Consider the following 21,473-nt stretch of genomic DNA (forward strand, 5'->3'; position numbering starts at 1 on the left):
AGGAAAGCAGGGTGACCAGCTTCATCTATTTTTGGCTGGCCAAATTTGCACAAATCTCAACATACCTGTGTTACTCTGATGTTTTAAAGGAGTCCCTAAAACATCTAGCTACACTCCCTTTTCATTCCCTCCACAGTCAATGAAGTGCAACTTCATTTTTGGGGACAACAGGGAGGAGGCTGATCTCACCCCAGGCCAGACCCCATCAGTGCAGACGTCTCTGTCTAACCCAGCCGTCTGGGCTTCCCTTTCTAGTCAATGCAGGGAAAGAAGTTGTCTCAACTGAGTTGTTTTCAGATACATTTCCTAATGACAAGCTAAAGTCCCATAAAAGCCACCTCCAAAATTTCCAGCACCACATGGGAACAAAGCTATCTCAGGGCATCTTAGGCAGCAATAGCCTCTCTATGTGGTCCAATGAATCAAGCCGCAAAAGGAGATTCTAGTCATAAGTCGAAATCTTCTCAAAAAATAACTCAATGCAATAATTGACAAAAATCCTCCTTTCCAAAAATTCACACAGTTTTTACCTTTGCCAAGTACATTTTCATTCTTAATAATTGGCAGCACCATGTTCACGCACTACAGTAGCCATGGCTATGAAGCATGGCAGGGACCAGGGTCCCAGATAAAGCCCTCCAGATGATGTGTGCTAAGGGCACATTTGCTCTTTTCTGACATATCATCTCTATCTTAAGCACCACAGACCGAGAAACCTTGCTGAGGACTTCTAAAACCAAAGTGCCTGCTTTGGTGCCTCAAGGAGGAAGGCTGTGTCCTGTCCCAGATTGTCCTACATCCCGCTTCTACAAAAAGAGCGACCCACAGGAGAAATCAGTTTTGAGGCTCACCAAAGGATCTCAGCTTGTGGCCACACTTTGTGCTGTTTCATCCCACATGACTTTGATCCTGTCTTTAAAAAATGCCAAATCCCAAACCAATCCGAAAGGCCTAGATTCCCACACAGGTCTGCCCAGTGCAGAGACCTGACAGTGCAGGGACACAGAAGTGACCATTCCAGGGTCCCCTTTTAGATATTTCACAGGCTGTGATCCATCTGGAGATGTTCCTGAAGGATTTGTCAGCAAGTTTTGGAAAATAACTGGAGTGAGGGGAGGTGTCTGCTTTCCAGAACATGAGGGGAAATCTCTTAGCTCTCTCCCTAGCTGCTCCATCTCCATGGCGGTGACCTACTGGGCCCTCAGATGACACCAGCTGAAGTCACAGTGGGATGTGCCACATCACAGGCAGGTCTCCCCAGTGCTGCGCTGGTGCCCTCACTTCCCTGCGAGGCCCGGGAGCTGCTGAGCACTGTTCACGAGCTCCCCACTGCTGCCCTTCAGAGCCACTCCATGGCAAGGATGGGGGACAGGAGGCAGCGGGGCCCTCACTGATGGGGCCTCTCACTGAGAGGCAAAGGAGAAGGGACACACTGGAGAGGAGTTTTGGGTGACGAGATGGGAAGACCGTTCCCCCCTCCCCGGCTGGGGAGGCAAGGGCGTAAGAGAGATGGAGAACTGCTGGATCAAGACCATCAGCCTGCACCACAGTTCCTTGTTCCCAACACTCCTGTGGCTCTCCACCAAGGGTAAGGGCTTTAGGAGCTCCTTCCTGAGGTGTTGCACAGAGACAGTTAACTGCAAAAATGGCTGTGGATCCTGAGCTGGGAGGATGACAGGACAGGGCTGGGGGCTGCCACAAGAGCCCTGCCTGAGGGTCCCATCTGGCTCAGGGGACAGTGTGGCAGCCAGGACTCCTGGGTCCTGACAATGGGGCTGCCCTAAGCCCCAAGGATCCTGTGGGGATGGCTCCATCCCCTTGTGGAGGGTGGGGGGCAATCCATGGCCAGGTTGCCCTGGGAGTGAGTCCCCCTCTGGAATCTGGCTCTGGCACGAAAGGGGTCCTGTGTCCTGGAGTTGGGGGTGTCCTGCAGCTCCCATGGGGCTCTCAAGAGCCTGCTGGAAATGCCCATATGGGAAATGGATACTTCACCTCATAATAACCCCAAGGTGTCTGCCTCTTTGGGAGAACCTCTGCCCCTTCCTTGTGGATCCTTTTATGCTTCCAACTTGGCAGAGCATGGTTTGGGCTCAGAGATCTTATCCTCAGATGGCCTCAGCACCTGTCCTCCTGCAAATGGGGGTCTTTTTCAAAAATGTTGCCAGTAGTTACTTGTAGACCTTTTTTAAGCAATTCCTGTTTTATGATCTACGTGTAGAGACTACCTAGGCAAAAGCTAATCTTCTTTTGGGGTAGTAACTGGTACGCAATGGATGTTTTGCTGCACTCTGAGCATTGTGAAGCCACGAGGTGGATCAGGGAGGCCATTCAGGAGCTGGCTGAGCCTTGGAGGAGGCAGGGGGAGCTGCAGGTGGCCACAGCCGCATGGTCAGGGTGTGGGTAGTGAGGTCACTGGTGACTAAGAGAGCAATGCCAGAAAATCACCAGTGTCAAAGCAATTCTTTGTCAGTAGCTGATAGGCCAGCAGGAGGCACATGGCTCGGCTATTGATTGTGAGGTCACTTCTGCTGGAGTACCTGATAGGCCAGCTGGAGGAAGAAGGCTTGGCTGTTGGTTGTGAGGTCACTTCTGAGTGCTGAACTGATTGGATAGCAGCAGAGATGTGGCTGGAAAGGAGCTTGTGAGGTCATTTCTGCCTGAGCAGTTGGTAGGGCAGCAGCAGGTACGTGGTTGGGATATGAGCTTTTGTGATCACTTCTGCCTGAGCAGCTGATAGGTCAGCATTGGCGCATGGCAGGGGAAGTGAGATAACTTCTGTCTGAGAGGTTTATAGGCCCGTGTCAGAGACATGGCTCTGAAGGTGACTGTGAGGTCATGTCTTTCTGAGTCCCTGAGAGGCCAGCAGCAGGCAGCTGGGCATGGACGTTGCTTGTGAGGTCTCTTTTGTCAGAGTCCCTGATAGGCCAGCAGTAGTTGGTGGCTGGGGAAGTTCTTTGGAGGAAACTTCTGTCTCTGAATCGCATAGGCCAGCAGCAGGCATGTGGTGAGGGTATGCACTTGTGAGGTCACCTCTGTGTGAGCAGCTGACAGGTCAGGAGAAGACACCTGGCTTGGATGCTGGTGGTGAGGTCACTTCTGGGTTTGTTGCGTGTGCTCAGGGGAGGGATTGACCCCTGCAGAGCTCTGCAGCAATACAGAAATGCAGCTCATTAATCAAGCAGAAGTAGATGTTCCCCATCATCTGACACACATTTTATTCCACTCTGTCATCATGAGTTACTACTGCTACATTTAAAATGCGGATGATGTTCTGTGGTGAACATGGACATGCAGTTTGACTTTCCGCTTGTTGCTGAGTAGAAGCTTGCAGCCTCCTCCCAGTCAGCCAGGGAGTCCAGCTAGACTTTTGAGGCTGCTAAGTGAATGTAGTGCTGGTGTGAGCAGTGGTGTTAGTAATCTCTTATTGCCAGGGTGTGTGTGCTTTAGAAATTGCCCCTGTCAAAACAGCAGGGAGCTTGTGAGATTTTCCTGCCAGGTCTGAATGCTGTCTCTGTCTTTGAGGTGTCCACCTGCTTTTACGGCACATTTGGAACTGTAACAAGTTAGAGGTCTCTGATTTTCTGTCCGCGTACGCAGTCAATGGAGAATGGATGCAAAGGCTGTTGGAGGGGACAGAAGGAATGTCACCCCCCAAAAAGGTATGGGCCACAATGTCAAAGAGATTTCTTGTTCAGAGAAGTTGAGGCACAAGCGAGAGGCAAGATCTGGCCTGACCAGCCCCTGTGAGAGCACTTGCTCTCTGCATCCTGGAGGTGGGAAGTGAGCAGGCCCTGGGCTGTGAGTGGCTGTTCAGAGGCAGTGCCTGTTGCAAGGCCTTGGAGGCCTAGAAGGGAATGGAAGGGCTGGAGAGTTGGGCTTTGTGTATTGTGGGGCACTTGGAGGTGCCCTGTGTGCTGCCCTGCGTGGTGCTGTGGCCTGTGTGCCTCTGATGCAGAGGCGCGTGTTGGCTGGCAAACCTCTGTGCGGTGCGGGGGTAGCAGCGTGTCACAGTGCAGGGTTCCCTGTGGTGGAGCCGGGTGGTGGCCCCAGTGTTTGGTGCTCGGCGTGGGAGGAGGTGGCTGGAGAGAGCAGTGCTCTGCTCCCAGAGCCCAGCCTGCCAGCACAGTGTCCTTCTGGGAGAGCTGGGTGAGTACTGTTGGTGACCGTGTTGCCTCCTTGGAGCATCCTGGTGCGAGCCAGGACTGCTCGCAGTTTGGTGGTTTCTGTCAGCTGAGGTTAAGGCTTGCAGTTCCTGAAGGTCCTGATGTTTGCGTGAGTCTTTGGGATCTTACTGACTCCCCTGGAGAAAGTTCTCTTCTGCCTCCTTAAAGGCTTTCTGTTGCATCTGGACCCTCATTGCATCTTCCCATCCCAGACCCTAATCCATTGCGATCCCTCAGAGAGATGGGTAGTTAATCAAAGCAGTCAGAGCCATTTCTCCACTTTGTGCCTACGCAGACCCTTGCAGACAGGGGAGATGCCACCTCACAAGAAGTCAGGCCTCTCAGGGCGATAGGTGGCTCTGAGACACCTGTCCTTGGTGAGCAGTGGTGGCGGTAGCTTCAAAGCCACTGGTCCCTTTGGCAAGAATCACAGAATAGCAGCTTCGTTGAGGCTGCAGTGGGGGAGACACGTGGAGGTAGGGATGCAACGCCCTGCTCAAGGCAGGTCGCAGTAGAGGAGGCATCTTCGGGCCTTTTTTCACCAGTACAGCTCAGCAGGGAGGGGAGACATTTGCCCCTGCCTGTTGAGACTGTGTAAGGCCAGCAGAACTGACAGTAACACTCCGGTTCTTTCTTTCTAGTTTGCTCCACTCATGGAGGTTCCTAGTGCAATCCTGGAGCCCCTGAGGGTGGAGGCAGGATGCCAGGCTGTGTCCCTGTCAACATCTTGGCCAACATCGTGAGCCCTCTGTGAAAGCAGCTGCAAGTGAATGAGAAGAGGCTAGTATGGATGCGGAGGGTTCCATAAATGTGCCTGGCTTCCCTGGGTGACTTGGGGTGTGGGTTCACCTCCTGGTACCTCTGCTGTGCTGCAAATTCCTCCTCCCACAACTGCTGTTACTGCCAGCCCGCTCAGCAAATGCTCTTGTGTCCCCTCCTTTTCCTAGAAGGTTGTGGTGCCATATAGGACGAGTCCAAAACCCTTATAATAAATGCCCGCATGTCTTGAGTGCCTTTGTGTGAGTGCCGCAAAGCCTCCGTAGCTTGACCTGAGGAAGTCTGACAGCTCTTGGGTTTCTGGCTCTGTGAGGGGTGACAAGGTGCCCAGGGCCAGGTGCCCATGGCACCCAGCCCTCAGGTCTCATTATTTGCATCTTATGTCAAAGCCTCTGCACCCTTTTGCCTTTCCCCAGGGCTCCTTGACTAAGTAACTAAAGGAAAGGAACCAAGGTTACTTTGGGGTCAGGAGGCCTTCTGGACTCTCAAGTGTTTCTGCATTGTATCTGTAACCTTTGTTTTACTAACCAAAATCCCCATCCCCCCATCCCGAGCTGGAGGTTCCTGAGGGGATGGGGGTCGGAAGCAGCAGCCTGCTGTGCCCAAAGAAAGCAAGATCCTTCCCTCTGAAAAGAGCAGCATCGCCCAAGGAGGAAGCTCTGTCCCTGCCTGATCTTGTGCTGCTCATTTGCACAGGCCTTGTGAGCCTAGAGTGCCTTGGCCACCTTCTGGTGTCACTGCAAGAGCTTCGCTGTGTGTCTGGGTTGAGGAGCCAAGGGAAGGCAGCGAGCAGAGCAGTGGCTGGGGAGTGTGCAAGTGGCGAGTGTCCTGCATCCATGTCTTCTTGGTGGCACCTGGTTGTATCGAGCAGAAGATGCAGCTCTGTGGGGCAGAGACAGTGTGTTTGTAGAGTAGGTGGCAGAGCAGAGGTCTGGCGTCAGGTTGATGCCTGGTGCAGTGCTGAGTTGATGTGACAGTGTCAGCAACCCTTTGCAGTGCAGCTGCTCCCTCAGCTGATCTCTGTCCCTAGAAATGCACCAGAAATGGAAGTGGCGTCCTGCTGTCATTGTGTAGGTGCTGCAGTGCAAAGGCTGCCAGCTTGGACTTGATGGCACTAAAGGAAAAGCAAGACCAATTCTTCCCTTTTGTGATTTGTGTGCAGGGTGACAGAGTGGAGCTGTGCCATGATCTGGAGAGAGTCTTGCCAGGAGATGAAAGGTGTTTGCAGAAGACTGTTCTGTACGGAGTGCTAACAGAGTAAGCAAGGGACATGCAAGTGGCCCAGGTGAGCTTCTCCTCTCCTCTCACTTCAGCCTCAGCACCTGACAGACCAGCTCGATGCATATTACTGATGTTTGTGTTTGTGAAGTCATTCAGTCTCAGTATCTGCTAGGCCACCAGCAGACACATTGCTTCTTTTTGTACAGGTGCAGGAGCAGCTTGTAGAGCAGCAGTATGGAGATTAGTGCTGTTTGTGCTTCTGGGGATGGTGTGCCTCAGTCCATGCTAGGCGAGGAGCATGCACGTGGCTTCAATGCAGACTGTGAGGTCACTTTTGTTTCAGTATTGAGAGGCCAGTGGTGGGCACATGGCTGCTGTTTGTGGTTGTGAGGTCATTCTTGCCTTCCTATATAATAGGCCAGCAGACGGCATGTGGCTTTGCTGAAGCCTGTGAAGTCACTACTTGCTCGGAATGGGATAGGCAAGCAGCAGTCAACTTCCTTTGATACACACTGTTAGGCCTGTTCTGAATATATAAATGACAGGCAAAAAGGAAACACGATATCACTGTTTGCGATTCTGAGGTCACTTGTGGCTCAGTGCCTGATAGGCCAGTGCTAGGCCCATGGCTGCTGTTTGTGGTTGTGTGGTCACTTGTGGCTCAGTGCCTGCTAGGCCAGTGCTAGGTGCCTGGGTGCTGTTTGTGGTTGTGATGTCACTTGTGGCTCAGTGCCTGCTAGGCCAGTGCTAGGTGCCTGGGTGCTGTTTGTGGTTGTGATGTCACTTGTGGCTCAGTGCCTGCTAAGCCAGTGCTAGGCCCATGGCTGCTGTTTGTGGTTGTGATGTCACTTGTGGCTCAGTGCCTGCTAGGCCAGTGCTAGGTGCCTGGGTGCTGTTTGTGGTTGTGATGTCACATGTGGCTCAGTGCCTGCTAGGCCAGTGCTGGGCACATGGCTGCTGTTTGTGGTTGTGAGGTCACGTGTGGCTCAGTGCCTGATAGGCCAGTGCTAGGTGCCTGGGTGCTGTTTGTGGTTGTGAGGTCACTTGTGGCTCAGTGCCTGATAGGCCAGTGCTAGGTGCCTGGCTGCTGTTTGTGGTTGAGAGGTCAATTGTGGCTCAGTGCCTGATAGGCCAGTGCTAGGTGCCTGGGTTCTGTTTGTGGTCGTGATGTCACTTGTGGCTCAGTGCCTGCTCGGCCAGTGCTAGGTGCCTGGGTGCTGTTTGTGGTTGTGATGTCACTTGTGGCTCAGTGCCTGATAGGCCAGTGCTGGGCCCATGGCTGCTGTTTGTGGTTGTGAGGTCACGTGTGGCTCAGTGCCTGCTAGGCCAGTGCTAGGCCCATGGCTGCTCTTTGTGGTTGTGATGTCACTTGTGGCTCAGTGCCTGCTAGGCCAGTGCTAGGCCCATGGCTGCTGTTTGTGGTTGTGAGGTCACTTGTGTCTTAGTTTCTGCTAGGCCAGTGCTAGGCCCATGGCTGCTGTTTGTGGTTGTGAGGTCACTTGTGGCTCAGTGCCTGCTAGGCCAGTGCTAGGTGCCTGGGTGCTGTTTGTGGTTGCGAGGTCACTTGTGTCTTAGTTTCTGCTAGGCCAGTGCTAGGCCCATGGCTGCTGTTTGTGGTTGTGAGGTCACTTGTGTCTCAGTGCCTGCTAGGCCAGTGCTAGGCCCATGGCTGCTGTTTGTGGTTGTGAGGTCACTTGTGGCTCAGTGCCTGCTAGGCCAGTGCTAGGTGCCTGGGTGCTGTTTGTGGTTGTGAGGTCACTTGTGGCTCAGTGCCTGCTAGGCCAGTGCTAGGTGCCTGGCTGCTGTTTGTGGTCGTGATGTCACTTGTGGCTCAGTGCCTGATAGGCCAGTGCTAGGTGCCTGGGTTCTGTCTGTGGCTGTGAGGTCACTTGTGGCTCAGTGCCTGCTAGGCCAGTGCTAGGCCCATGGCTGCTGTTTGTGGTTGTGAGGTCACTTGTGGCTCAGTGCCTGCTAGGCCAGTGCTAGGCCCATGGCTGCTGTTTGTGGTTGTGAGGTCACTTGTGGCTCAGTGCCTGCTAGGCCAGTGCTAGGTGCCTGGGTGCTGTTTGTGGTTGCAAGGTCAGTTGTGGCTCAGTGCCTGATAGGCCAGTGCTAGGCCCACGGCTGCTGTTTGTGGTTGTGAGGTCACTTGTGTCTTAGTTTCTGCTAGGCCAGTGCTAGGCCCATGGCTGCTGTTTGTGTTTGTGAGGTCACTTGTGTCTCAGTGCCTGATAGGCCAGTGCTAGGTGCCTGGGTGCTGTTTGTGGTTGTGAGGTCACTTGTGGCTCAGTGCCTGCTCGGCCAGTGCTAGGTGCCTGGGTGCTGTTTGTGGTTGTGATGTCACTTGTGGCTCAGTGCCTGATAGGCCAGTGCTAGGTGCCTGGGTGCTGTTTGTGGTCGTGATGTCACTTGTGGCTCAGTGCCTGATAGGCCAGTGCTAGGTGCCTGGGTGCTGTCTGTGGTTGTGAGGTCACTTGTGTCTTAGTTTCTGCTAGGCCAGTGCTAGGCCCATGGCTGCTGTTTGTGGTTGTGAGGTCACTTGTGGCTCAGTGCCTGATAGGCCAGTGGTAGGTGCCTGGGTGCTGTTTGTGGTTGTGAGGTCACTTGTGGCTCAGTGCCTGATAGGCCAGTGGTAGGTGCCTGGGTGCTGTTTCTGGCTGTGAGGTCACTTGTGGCTCAGTGCCTGATAGGCCAGTGCTGGTCATGTGGCTGCTGTTTGTGTTTGTGATGTCACTTGTGGCTCAGTGCCTGATAGGCCAGTGCTAGGCGCATGGCTGCTGTTTGTGGTTGTGAGGTCACTTGTGGCTCAGTGCCTGCTAGGCCAGTGCTAGGCCCATGGCTGCTGTTTGTGGTTGCGAGGTCAGTTGTGGCTCAGTGCCTGATAGGCCATTGCTAGGCCCATGGGTGCTCTTTGTGGTTGTGAGGTCTGTTGTGGCTCAGTGCCTGCTAGGCCAGTGCTAGGTGCCTGGGTGCTGTTTGTGGTTGTGAGGTCACTTGTGGCTCAGTGCCTGATAGGCCAGTGCTAGGCCCATGGCTGCTGTTTGTGGTTGTGAGGTCACTTGTGGCTCAGTGCCTGCTAGGCCAGTGCTAGGTGCCTGGGTGCTGTTTGTGGTTGTGAGGTCACTTGTGGCTCAGTGCCTGATAGGCCAGTGCTAGGCCCACGGCTGCTGTTTGTGGTTGTGAGGCCAGTTGTGGCTCAGTGCCTGATAGGCCAGTGCTGGGCCCATGGCTGCTGTCTGTGGTTGTGATGTCACTTGTGGCTCAGTGCCTGATAGGCCAGTGCTAGGTGCCTGGGTTCTGTTTGTGGTTGTGATGTCACTTGTGGCTCAGTGCCTGATAGGCCAGTGCTAGGTGCCTGGCTGCTGTTTGTGGTTGTGAGGTCACTTGTGGCTCAGTGCCTGATAGGCCAGTGCTAGGTGCCTGGGTGCAGTTTGTGGTTGTGATGTCACTTGTGGCTCAGTGCCTGCTAGGCCAGTGCTAGGTGCCTGGGTTCTGTTTGTGGTTGTGATGTCACTTGTGGCTCAGTGCCTGCTAGGCCAGTGCTAGGTGCCTGGGTTCTGTTTGTGGTTGTGAGGTCACTTGTGGCTCAGTGCCTGCTAGGCCAGTGCTAGGTGCCTGGGTGCTGTTTGTGGTTGTGAGGTCACTTGTGGCTCAGTGCCTGCTAGGCCAGTGCTAGGCCCATGGCTGCTGTTTGTGGTTGTGAGGTCACTTGTGGCTCAGTGCCTGATAGGCCAGTGCTAGGCCCATGACTGCTGTTTGTGGTTGTGAGGTCTCTTGTGGCTCAGTGCCTGATAGGCCAGTGCTAGGTGCCTGGGTTCTGTTTGTGGTTGTGATGTCACTTGTGGCTCAGTGCCTGCTAAGCCAGTGCTAGGCCCATGGCTGCTGTTTGTGGTTGTGATGTCACTTGTGGCTCAGTGCCTGCTAGGCCAGTGCTAGGTGCGTGGCTGCTGTTTGTGTTTGTGAGGTCACGTGTGGCTCAGTGCCTGCTAGGCCAGTGCTAGGCCCATGGCTGCTGTTTGTGGTTGTGAGTGTTAGAGAATATCGGACTGAAGCTGTCTAGAATTATTTCCTTAGCATAACTTGCTTAGCATTAGTAGCTAAATTTGCTGAAGCCTTAGGCCTCAGGCTGTGAACTTGCTGTGAACTTTTACTTAGATAAGTAAAATGGGGCCCCAGAGCCGGTTTAAGCTGGAGGGATAAAGAAGTTACACGGACAGCAGGAGTAGCCAACCTTGAAGATAAGAAGCAGCCTGCCTAGAGACAATGAAGGGGCCCAGTGAAGAAGGGGAAAAATCCAGACCTAACTATTACTATTGGTATGAACTATTGCTTAAGGGGTGGGGAATTTAGATTGTAAGGGTATAATTGCCCAGGGATTTCTTTGTTCGGGGTCCCTCTCTGGAGGCCCCCCAGCTCCAGCTGTAATTACCACACATATATCATTAAATTTTATTTCTCTCCAATCTGACTTTGAACTTCTGCCTCAGCGGGAACCTAGGGTTGGACTCGGTTATGGTGGCCGGCAAGCCTAATATTTTCCATAACATCAGGATTCAAAAAGTCCCAAAGAAGCCATCCAAATGCCTCTTTGCGTGAACTCGGTGATGAGTCTATTCCACGCACTCCAGGCACCCTGATGGATCCACGGCAGCGGGAGCCCGGCACAAGCCCACCTGCCCAGCGCAGTCTGGGGGCGGCTCAGGCCTCCCTGGAGAGCCCCAGCCCAGCAGGGAACAGCCCTGCAAGGCCAGCGCGTTCCTGGCCTGTCGGCTTCAGAGGCAGAAGTGGCCTCACCAGCCATTTCACAGCCCTGGTGCTGCTGCTCAGCTGCTCAGGCTGAAGTGACCTCACAGCTGCTTTGCTGATGCCCTTCCTGCTGCTGGCCTGTCCGGGACTCAGGCAGAAGTGACCTCACAGCCTACACTCAAGCCATAAACCCATTTCTGGCCTATCAGCAGGAGACACAGAGGTGACTTCACATGAACTGACAGCCAGCAAGGGCCTGCTGACGGCATACGATCTATAGAGAAGGACGTGAGCTCACTCTCAGCATCACAACCATGTCCCACTTTTGGCAGATCAGGTACTGAGGCAGCAGTGACTTCACAGTCAACATCCCAAGCACCTTCCTGCTACTTGCCTATCAGGTGCTCAGGCAGAAGTGGCCTCACAATACATTTCACAGCCACCTTCCTGCTGTTGGTCTATAAGCTTATCATACTGGAATGACATCACAGCCACTTTGCTGACCCTGTGCCTGCCAGTGGCCTCTCATTTCTTCAGGCATCAGTGACCTCACAGACAACAGTGAAGCCATTAATCTGCTTCTGGCCTAACAGCAGCACAGGCAGAGGTGACTTCACAGGAACCTACACCAGCCAAGAGCCTGCTGATGGCCTATCAGGTACTGAGGCAGAAGTGACCTCACAGTCAGCACTGAAGCCACGTGCCTGGTTCTTCTTGTCTATCAGGTACTGAAGTGGCACTGACCTTACAGGCCCACATCTGAGTCATGTGCCTGGGCTTATCATTTCCTCAGGCAGATGTGACCCCACAAGCACAATCCCCAGCCATGTCCCTGCTGCTGGCCCATCATGTTCTCACACAGAAGTGACCCTGTCATTGACTCTCTGGAAGGTGGGGAAGGGTTTTTCCCCCAAGATCTGCTTCCTTCTGCAGTGGCATCGCAGGAGCTGGCAGAAGGCCGAGGAGGTAGCAGTGCCCTGGCCCCAGGCACCTGTCAGCACCTTCACCTCAGGAGCCATGGGACCTGTCCCTCCTCCGTCCAGCCCTCTGACCCACTAGCTGCTTTCCAACAGGGTGACAAGAGCCTGAGGTCTCCTTGCCGATCCTGAAGGCATGCTCCTGATGGACTCTCATAAGCACTGCTGGCTGCCCAAGTGCCTGGCCCAGGGAGTGTGTGCAGGGGTGTTATCACAGCCACATGCCTGGGAGGAACAGGAAGGGCCAGGCCCATCTGTGCCCATCCAGACAGCTGCAGCGAGTACCTTGGGGACTTGGTTTAGTTCAACACAATGAAAGTCTGGGTGTAGGGTGCTCCTACACCTAGGTGCACTTCCCAGTGCTGAGGAGCTAAAAAGAAAGTTTCAGATGCAGGGAGAAAAGCAGAGAAATACTGCAGGTCTCATTCAGGTGAGATGTTATGGGATCTGCTTCTGAGGGTGCTTCAATGGTGACTGTGATGTGACTCAGGTCCCTTGTGAGCCATACATTGGAGGCATCTCATAGTCTTCAGCCACCCAGTACTTTAAGGTCCCAGACTGAAATCTTTGCCTGAGTGCCCAGGATCTCCCCTGTGGCTGGGAGAGGTCTCTCAAATCCTGCTGCCCTCCATCCCACAAGAGCTATCAGGAAAGCTTATTCATCAGTGACCTGCATGAAGGGACACAGTGCACCCTCAGCAAGTTTGCTGATGATACCAAACTGGCAGGAGTGGCTGATACACCAGAGGGCTGTGCTGCCATTCAGAGAGACCTGGACAGGCTGGAGAGTTGGGCGGAGAGGAACCTCATGAAGCTCAACAAAGGCAAGTGCAGGGTCCTGCACCTAGGGAGGAATAACCCCATGCACCAGTACAGGTTGGGGGCTGACCTGCTGGAAAGCAGCTCTGCGGAGAAGGAGCTGGGAGTGCTGGTGGACACCAAGTTAAGCATGAGGCAGCAATGTGCCCTTGTGGCCAAGAAGGCCAATGGTATTCTGGGATGCATCAGGAAGAGTGTTGCCAGCAAGTCGAGGGAGGTGATTCTCCCTCTCTCCTCAGCCCTGGTGAGGCCACATGTGGAGTACTGCGTCCAGTTCTGGGCTCCCCAGTACAAGAGAGACATGGCACTACTGGAATGAGTCCAGCAAAGGGCTACAAAGATGATTAGGGGACTGGAGCATCTCTCCTATGAGGAAAGGCTGAGAGAGTTGGGCCTGGTTAGCCTGGAGAAGAGAAGAAACAGTATTGGCTCCAGTACTGGTCCCTGGGGGACACCATTAGTGGCTGGCCTCCAGCTGGACTCTGTGCCACTAATGACAACCCTCTGAGCCTAGTACTTCAGCCAGTTGTCAGTCCACTTCACTGACCACTTATCTAGCCCATCCTTCATCTGCTAGTATATGAGGATGTTATGGGGCAACAGTGTTGAAAGCTTTACTGAAGTCAAGGTAGGCAACATCCACTGCTCTCCTCTCATCCACCGAGCCAGTCACCTCATCACAGAAAGCTAATTAAACATGATTTCTCCTTTGTAAATCCATGCTGACTACTCCCAATCACCCTGCTGTCCTTCATGTGCCTGGAAATAGTAGCTAGGATTAGTTGCTCCATCATCTTCCCAGGGATCAAGGTGAGGCTGACCTCCCTGTGGTTTCTTGGATCCTCCTTCTTCTGCTGCTTGAAGATAGGGGTGACATTTTCTTTCTTCTTGTGCTCAGGAACCTCTCCCAGGCAACACGACCTTTCAAAGATCCATCAGCACTCACAGGTGCATCCCATCGGCACCCATGGTCTTGTGTAGGTCCAGTTTGAGTGTTCCCTAACCTGATCCTCTTCCACCAAAGGAAAGTCTTCATTGCTCCGGACTGCCCTCTGATCTCAGGGGCCTTGGCTACCTGACGGCTGGTCTTACCAGTAAAGCCTGAGGTGAAGAAGGAAATCAATATTGTCAGGAGGGCCTCTGCTACATTTAGCAGTGGGTCCACATTTTCCCTGGCCTTCATCCTGCTTATGTACTTGTAGAAGCCTTTCATTGTCCCCTTAACGTTCACATCCTGTTTGAACACCAGGTGGGCTTTTGGTTTCCTAACCAATCCCTGCATGCTCGGACCATGTCTCTGTATTCCTCCTGGGTCGTCTGTCCTTGCTTCCAGCTCTTGTACACTTCCTTTCCATGCCTGAGTTTTGTCAGGAGCTCTTTGTTCACCCAGGCAGACCTGCTGCTGCCTATGCAGCATTTCCTGCTTCTTGGGATGGACCATTCTTGATTTTGGAGTAGGGGATCCTTGCAAAATCAGCCTGCTCTCTTGGACCCCTCTTCCCTCCAGGGCCATATCCCATGGGGCTCTTCCAAGAAGGCCAAAGTCAGCTCTCCTTAAGTCCAGGGTTGTGATTCTGCTTTTTGCCCTGCTATCTCCTTTCAGGATCCTGAACTCCACCATCTTGTGGTTGCTGCAGCCAAGGCTGCCCCCTGCAAATGATCAGCTGAGGTCCAGCACAGCTCCTCTCCTTGTTGGCTCTTTGATCACCCATGTCAGGAAGTTGCCTTCAGTGCACTCCAGAAACCTCCTGGACTGCTTGTGCCCTGCTGTATTGTCCCTCCAGCAGATATCAGGGTGGTTCGTGTCCCCCATGAGGACCAGGGCCTGTGAAAGTGAGGCTTCTTCCAATTGCCTGAAGAAGGCCTCATCTATTTCTTTTTCCTGATGTGGTGATCTGTAGCAGACACCCACTACCATGTCATCCATGCTGGTCTGCCCACTAATCTGGACCCATAAGTTCTCAGCTGGCCTCTCACCCATCTCGGCAGAGCTCCAGGCCTCCCTGCTGCTCTCACACACAAAGGCAGCTCCCCCTCCTCACCTTCCCAGCCTGTCCTTCCTAAAGAGCTTCAATCCACCCATCACAGCATTCCAGTTGTGTGAGCTATCCCACCACATTCCCGCGATCCCAGCGAGATCATAGCCCTGTAACTGCACACAGACTAATTCCTCCTGTATTTTTTTTTTCCTTTTCTTTTCTTTTTTTCCCCATGCTGCATGTGCTAGTGTTCAGGCACTTCAGAGAGGCACCCTCGCATACTGGCTTCCTAGAAAGGACATGGGAGCTTTCATGCACTGGAGCAAACTAGACACACGCATGTCCATGGGAGCAGGGGAATGTCCTTGTGGGATTGTTCGCCTTCATCCTGGAAAGGTCATGATGCTCGGGAAGTGGAAGTGATGGCTGCAAAAAGGCAAACACCACACCCACCTTCAAGCAGAGCAGTAACTGGGGGCAGGGCACAGCTGGACAAGTGCACTGAGCAGCAGCACTTTTACATGGCACTACTCCCTTTCGTCATCCCTCCTCTCCATTTTCCCACACTGTCTCCTCTTTGATTCAGCTTCATCTCTTCCTCTCCCTGCCTTTGGCCCATGCACTACAATTCCCGTAATTAATGGGATACTTTTGTCTCCTTGTGATCAGTGACAGAGTCCTGCTGGACCCTCTGCAGGGTTATACTGGGGAGATTCCTTCAATGCCCGCCATCAGTGACCCGAGAGTTCCAGTCTCTGTCACCTACTGCTTGATACTCTGGAGGGTCTGGCTGCTATTCAGAGGGACCTCGACATGCTGAAGAATGGGGCTTATAGGAGCCTCCTGAAATTCAGCTAAGGCAAGTGTGGTGTCCTGCACCTGGGGTGTAGTAACCCCAATAGCCTCATGCAAAGGGTCCGCTGAGGGCCAAGTGTTGAGAGAACAGCTTTGCAGAAGAGGACCTGGGGCTCTTGGTGAGCAAGCTGAAGAGGAGTCACCAGTGTGCCCTGGTGGCCAAGGCCATCAGCCTAGTTTTGTCTCCTAAGATGCCTCTGGCTAAGGGTGTTGAGATCTGTGGGCAACCAGGCCCCAAAGCCCGCCCCACCATGAGCTCTGGAGGAGAGCTGGCTAAAGGCATTCCAGCAGGGAAGGAAGGCTCAGGAGGGAAGTCAGCTCCTCCAAGGGAAAAGGAATTGGACAAGGCATGGCTGTCCCCATCTCCTTAAAAGAAGGTGAGGAGTAAGGAGCAGAAATGCAGCTGGAGCCAGGGGAACAGAAATGGAGCAGGGATTTGTTGATTCCCTGCAGGGGCAGGGGAGAGAAGGGTACGAGGAGGGAGATCCAAGGCATTGCTTGCACCTCTTGTTTTAGCCCTTCCAGACAGGAACTGTCCACCTCACCCCAGCCTCTCCTGCTCCTCTTGCAACCAGAGAAACCATGGCCTCTTACCTTGCCAGCCCATCTGCTGCAACCCCAGCTGGTTCCTGAGGCCATGCCTGACCAGAGGAGAGGTTGAGTGGGAGTAACACGTAAAGCCCTGTCGCGAAGGAGTGATGCACTTCACTCGTAAGAGGGAAGCAGCCCTATGTTTATTGTGGTAAGATAGCGACTTAACAAAGTTCAATCATAAATAAGAATGATTTAACGAGGTTCAATTGGCAAGGTTCACTCAGTTATTTACTGCATGAAGGACAGGGTCAGATGCATGTGCAACGGAGACCCTCCCGTTGAGTCACGAGGTTCAAAAAGGACCCCCTTGCTTTCTAAACTCCTTCGGAGAGGAGCCTAGGTGTGGCTGGATCCAGTCTTAGTCTCAGACTTGGTCAATGGTTCATGTCTAAAGGAGTATGTGTGAAGGGGACCCTCCCGTTGAGTCACGAGGTTCAGACTGGACCCCCTTGCTTTCCAAACTCCCCCTTGGAGGAGCCTGGGTGCGGCTGGATCCGATCCTAGTCTCAGACTTGGTCAACGGTTTATGTCTAGGGGATTATGTGCACAGTTAATCAGAGATATAATTTAGCAAAGTTTCTGAAGTTCACAAAAGTTCAGCATGCTATTAATCACTTACCGAGGATCTGTCACGGGTCAGGAATCTCTCAACCTTGAGGAGAAACCTTGAGAGGCATCCCTGCTCAAGAGGAGGTTCTGCAGTGCAGCCCGCTGCCGTGCAGGAGAGCTCAATGGGCTCTGGGCTGCCCGCTATTGATGGGGGAGGGACGATTGACTCATAGTCATATTTGCACGCTAGATGAGTCTTAGTTGGCGCATGCTCAGATAGTCCCTGTGCTGTTTACAGGGAGGTCAGGTTGAGGGGGAGAGAGCACATCAGTGGGGGGGAAAGGAGCACACCGTCACAAGCCCCCAAAATGGAGAGGGTCCAGTTTTCTGCTGGAAGGGCAATGGAAGGGCACCTTCACTGAGAGCTGTATACTGGCCCTGGAAATAGACAACACTGAGGGAGATGGATCCCATCCCCGGGAGCCACAGCAAGAAAGATGTCCCCATGTTTGCACCTGGAAGGCACTCACATGTCTTTCCAAATTCCTTCTTCTATCTATCTTCTTAATGAAAAACAAAACAAAACAAAACAAAACTTGAAGCTCTCAGCCACTGAAATATATAAAGCCACGATCCCTTTATTATGAAGGAAAATGCAGAGCCATGGCATTTTTCACATTTGCTTCTAAATAAGAATCTTTTTCTCCAAGGATCTTTCCCTTTCATGCCTGTGCCACTCCACAGGCAGTCTCAATGCTAAGCACTTTCTGAAGATGACCCTGGTAGCCAGCATTTGCCTTTGTGAAAGAGCTGAGAGAGATTTGTGCTCAGTGTCAACCACCTAGCATGAGCTCTGAGTGCAGGCCAGAGCTTTCCTAAATGCTTTCTTCAGGGCTTCCCTGACCTCCCTGTTCCGCAGGCTGTAGATGAGGGGATTGACCAGGGGCGTGAGGACGGTGTAGAAGAAGGAGAACACTTTGTTGAGCTGCCTCAACTGGGGGGTTCTGGGCATCAGGTAGACAATGATGAGGGTGCCATAGAAAACAGTGACAACGATGAGGTGAGAGGAGCAAGTGGAGAAGGCCTTTTGCCTGCCCACGCTGGACGGGATCCTCAGGATGGCAGCTATGATGCACACGTAGGAGGCCAGGTTGGACAGGAAAGGGAAGACTAGATTGAAGACAGCTAGTGTGAAAGTTACCAGTCTGGCCGCATTGGTGTCACTGCAGGCAACCTCTAGCAGTGGGGTAAAATCACAGAAGAAGTGGTCAATTACCTTGAGGCCACAGAACTTTAAACGGGATACGAAAGAAGTGACTACCGTAGAGGTAAAGAATCCCACTAGCCAAGACGCTGCTGCCAGCTGTAGAGAGACCTTCCAGGTCATGAGGCTAGCATAGAGCAGGGGCTGGCAGATGGCCAAGTACCGATCATAGGACATCATGGCCAGCAGGTAACACTCACTGACTAAAAAATAGCCAAAGAAGTAGAACTGAGCCATACAGCCATGAACAGAGATGGTGCTGTCCCCAGTCAGGAAGCTGGCCAGCAAGCGGGAGAGGATGGTGGAGCTGTAGCAGGTCTCCAAGGAGGACAGATTGCCCAGGAAGAAGTACATGGGGGTGTGCAGATGCCGGTCTGCCACCACCAGCAGAACTATGAGGATGTTTGCAGCCATCGTTACCAAGTAGATGATGAGCGAGAGGAGGAAGAGCGGTGTCTGCAGCGAGGGGACATTCCCCATTCCCAGCAGTATAAACTCCACTGGTGATGTATGATTGTCCCATTCCCCTTTCTCCATGTAGCGCCACAGGTCCCTCATTCCTCTTTTGCCAGCAAGGCAGCCTACAAGAAAGAACATTTGATTCATTCTTTCCTTCTTGTAAAGAAGAATCATGAAGGACTTTGCTGTCAGGGAGAACATCGACTCTGGCACTTCTCTGACTACATTTGTGTTCCCTTTATGGCCTCCATGCCTAGTGAAAGGAGGGAACTAGGGTTTTCCAGAGAGTTAAAGCAGGCATCTAAAGAGAAGCCCCTCCTAGGAGAACCACAGAGGTGAGCTGTCCCGCGGAGGTGCTCATTTCATGCTTGGAGTGGAGTTAGAGGAGAGAAAGCATTCGCTCAGACTGTGACAGTGAGTGTGTCGCAGGATGGGTGTCTCAATGGTGAGCGGTGGGTGAGGTTAGGGAGGAGCATTATTCCCATCCTGTTTGCGGTGAATGCCTGGGACATGCCTGGGGGCACGGCTAGGGAACGTTCCTGCCTGAGAAACACAGCCTTCCGCTGGATCCTACCTCCCAGGTAAGGTGTTGATGCCCCTCGGCAGGGCTCTGGGCTGGCTCAGGGGCAGCAAAGGCGCAAATTCTAACTCTGCGCCAACCGGCAAGCTCGCCAGGACTCTGCTGAGCTAACAAGGGAGTCGGAAGAAATGTGTGGAGGGAAGCGGGAGCTGGAGGAGAAGACTCCCAGGAAGGGAAATGCCTATCACCTTTCTCACCCATAGATGCCACCATGCAAAATCTCAGCAGCTAAAAAGAAACAGACCTGACTCAGAAGACACAGCACAAACCTGCAGTCCTCAGGATGAGGTGCTGACCTCTACACTGATGGTGCTGGGCAATGATGATCCAGGTCGGGGTCTCATCCTCTGCCTCTTCCCCACCACATCCTTCTCTTCCCTGAGCTCTCTGCAAACCACCACCCAGGGCTCAGGCATTGCTCTGCCCTTGCTGTCTTCTTCCAGCAGCACCTGTGGTGCATGTCCAACAACACCTGAATGTCCCCTGCCCTCTGGAGTGTCCTGAGGGCTAAAGCACTAACGAGTCTCTGAAGGCTCCTGCTGCAGCTGGTCTCTCCCTAGGGACTGCAGAGAGTGAGCAGTGCAGAATTGGCTCTCAAAGGAGACTGAAACTTCTGAGCTGCTGGAAACTTTGTAAACGCTTCCTGGCATACAGCTTTCCCCATAACTCTGGTCACTCAAACTCTGGGACAAGCTCCTTTGAAAAGGAAACTGAGGCAGAGAAATCATCAGGCCTCTTCCAAAGTCATGATGCAAAGTCAGGAGAGATCCCACAAATGGGATTCCCCTCACCTCCCTGCATGTGACTCTCTGTTCCCTGATTCTCTCAGGTTTAGAGAATCCTGCTTGCCTGAGCTGGTCCCTCCAGCCTCCTGCGATGGTCAGTGGGAGGAAGAGGTCAAGCACCCGGCATTTCCTCCCAGCCATGGAGACTTGCCCTGGGGATGGGGTGAGTCCCCCTCAGGTACCAGGCTCTGTACCTTGAGGGGAGAGGGCCCCCCAACATCTCCCAGAAGCATAGAGGTCCTCACGTGTCAGGGGCTGAAGGGAGCAGAGCTACTGATATTTCCTCCTGGTTCCTGTCCACTTCTTACCTTGGAGGTTCCCAGGAGCCTCCTTTGCTCCTGTTGTTGCAGCAATGGCTGCCACCGGACATGATTCCTCTCAGCCCCGTTGGACTTGCCTGTCATGAGATGCAGTCTTCTCGCTGTCTGCCCTGACTGGAGGGGCAGGAGTGGGTGTCCCCATGGACACAGAAGTTTGTGCGACAGCTGCCTGAGCATCCGGAAGGCCTTCTACTGAATTGGCTCCAGTTGGTCACTGTCTTGCCTTTATTTGGGACCCAACACTGGATGTGGCACTCTAGATGTGGTCTAGCGAGCACTGAGTGATGGCAGGTGATCATTTCCCTCAATCTCCTGGCCATGTTCCTGCGCCCACAGCCCTGGAAGCTGTTGGCTTCCTCACTGCCAGGGCACACTGCTGGCTGGTGTTCACTTGGCCGTGCACCAGGACCCCCAGGACCTTTTCTGCAGAGCTGCTCCTGGCCAGGCTGTTGTCAGGGCACAGCAGCCAATTACAGGCCTTCATGGCCCTGACCAGCCTCACCAGGAGCCTCCACACACATGTCCAAGAAACCCCATCTAAGCTCAGGCCTGGGCCTTCAGTCCCGTCTGGAGCTACGTTGCAGGTGGGCTTTCCTGCAGCTGTATTGCAGGTATGCCTGTTCCTGCCCATGGACCCTGTTGATCTGGACTCTGAAGCAGAGCCTAACTTTCTAGCTCTACCTTAGACCTACCTCATCGCTATGGACCTGCCTTGCAATTAGGGGGCTTTGTATGACCCTGGTTACTGTCAGTGGACCTGATCCTGATTTGCCAAGATGTGATCCCGGCTTGGCCTCGGAGCTGTCTTGACACCAAGAACTTTCCTGGTGATCTGGAGTCTTGGCTGAACCTGGCTACCATCTCCAGGTCTGCCCTGCTCTCCTCACTGGGCTATGGTGCGGCTTGACCCTGGCTGGTGAGGCCCTTGCCTTTTTGACCTTGTCATCATGTTTGGCTCCCGGCTCCTTGTCCCTTTGGGAGCAGCCGGCCCTTGCTGCTGCCTGAAATCTGCCCACAGCCTGTATTGTTGCAAGGGGTTCTTACTTCCTGGGGGCAAGATTTGGCATTGATCTTTGCTGAATGTCATATGATTGCATGCTGCCTATTCCTCCAGACCTTCAAGGTCCCTCTGGATGGCTGCCCCATGCTTGGGCACATTGACTGGTCCCACTCTACTTTGGTCTCCTCTGCAGACCTCCTCCAGGTGAGCGTGTCGTGGGGGGGGGGTATTATTATTATTATTATTATTATTATCATCTTCATCTCTGGGTTTATTGCAAAGAGATTTACTGAAGATGGAGATACAGTGTAGTCACAGCGAGCGAATCTTACTGCACATTTGTTAGTGCCCAAGTCTCGGTTTCTTACCACTTCAACGGTTTCCT

The 21,473-nt window shown here is 53.2% G+C and overlaps 1 protein-coding gene across 1 annotated transcript; it reads right to left on the bottom strand.

Moving 5' to 3' along the window:
- Window positions 1–17,521: 17,521 nt before the first annotated feature.
- LOC136996066 (olfactory receptor 5AP2-like) lies at window positions 17,522–18,481 on the bottom strand. The gene has a single exon (XM_067317061.1). The coding sequence runs from the start codon at window positions 18,479–18,481 to the stop codon at window positions 17,522–17,524; it is 960 nt and encodes a 319-aa protein (XP_067173162.1).
- Window positions 18,482–21,473: the final 2,992 nt, after the last annotated feature.

The sequence above is a fragment of the Apteryx mantelli genome, unplaced genomic scaffold, assembly GCF_036417845.1.
Source record: "Apteryx mantelli isolate bAptMan1 unplaced genomic scaffold, bAptMan1.hap1 HAP1_SCAFFOLD_20, whole genome shotgun sequence".
NCBI classification, from domain to species: Eukaryota; Metazoa; Chordata; class Aves; order Apterygiformes; family Apterygidae; genus Apteryx; species Apteryx mantelli.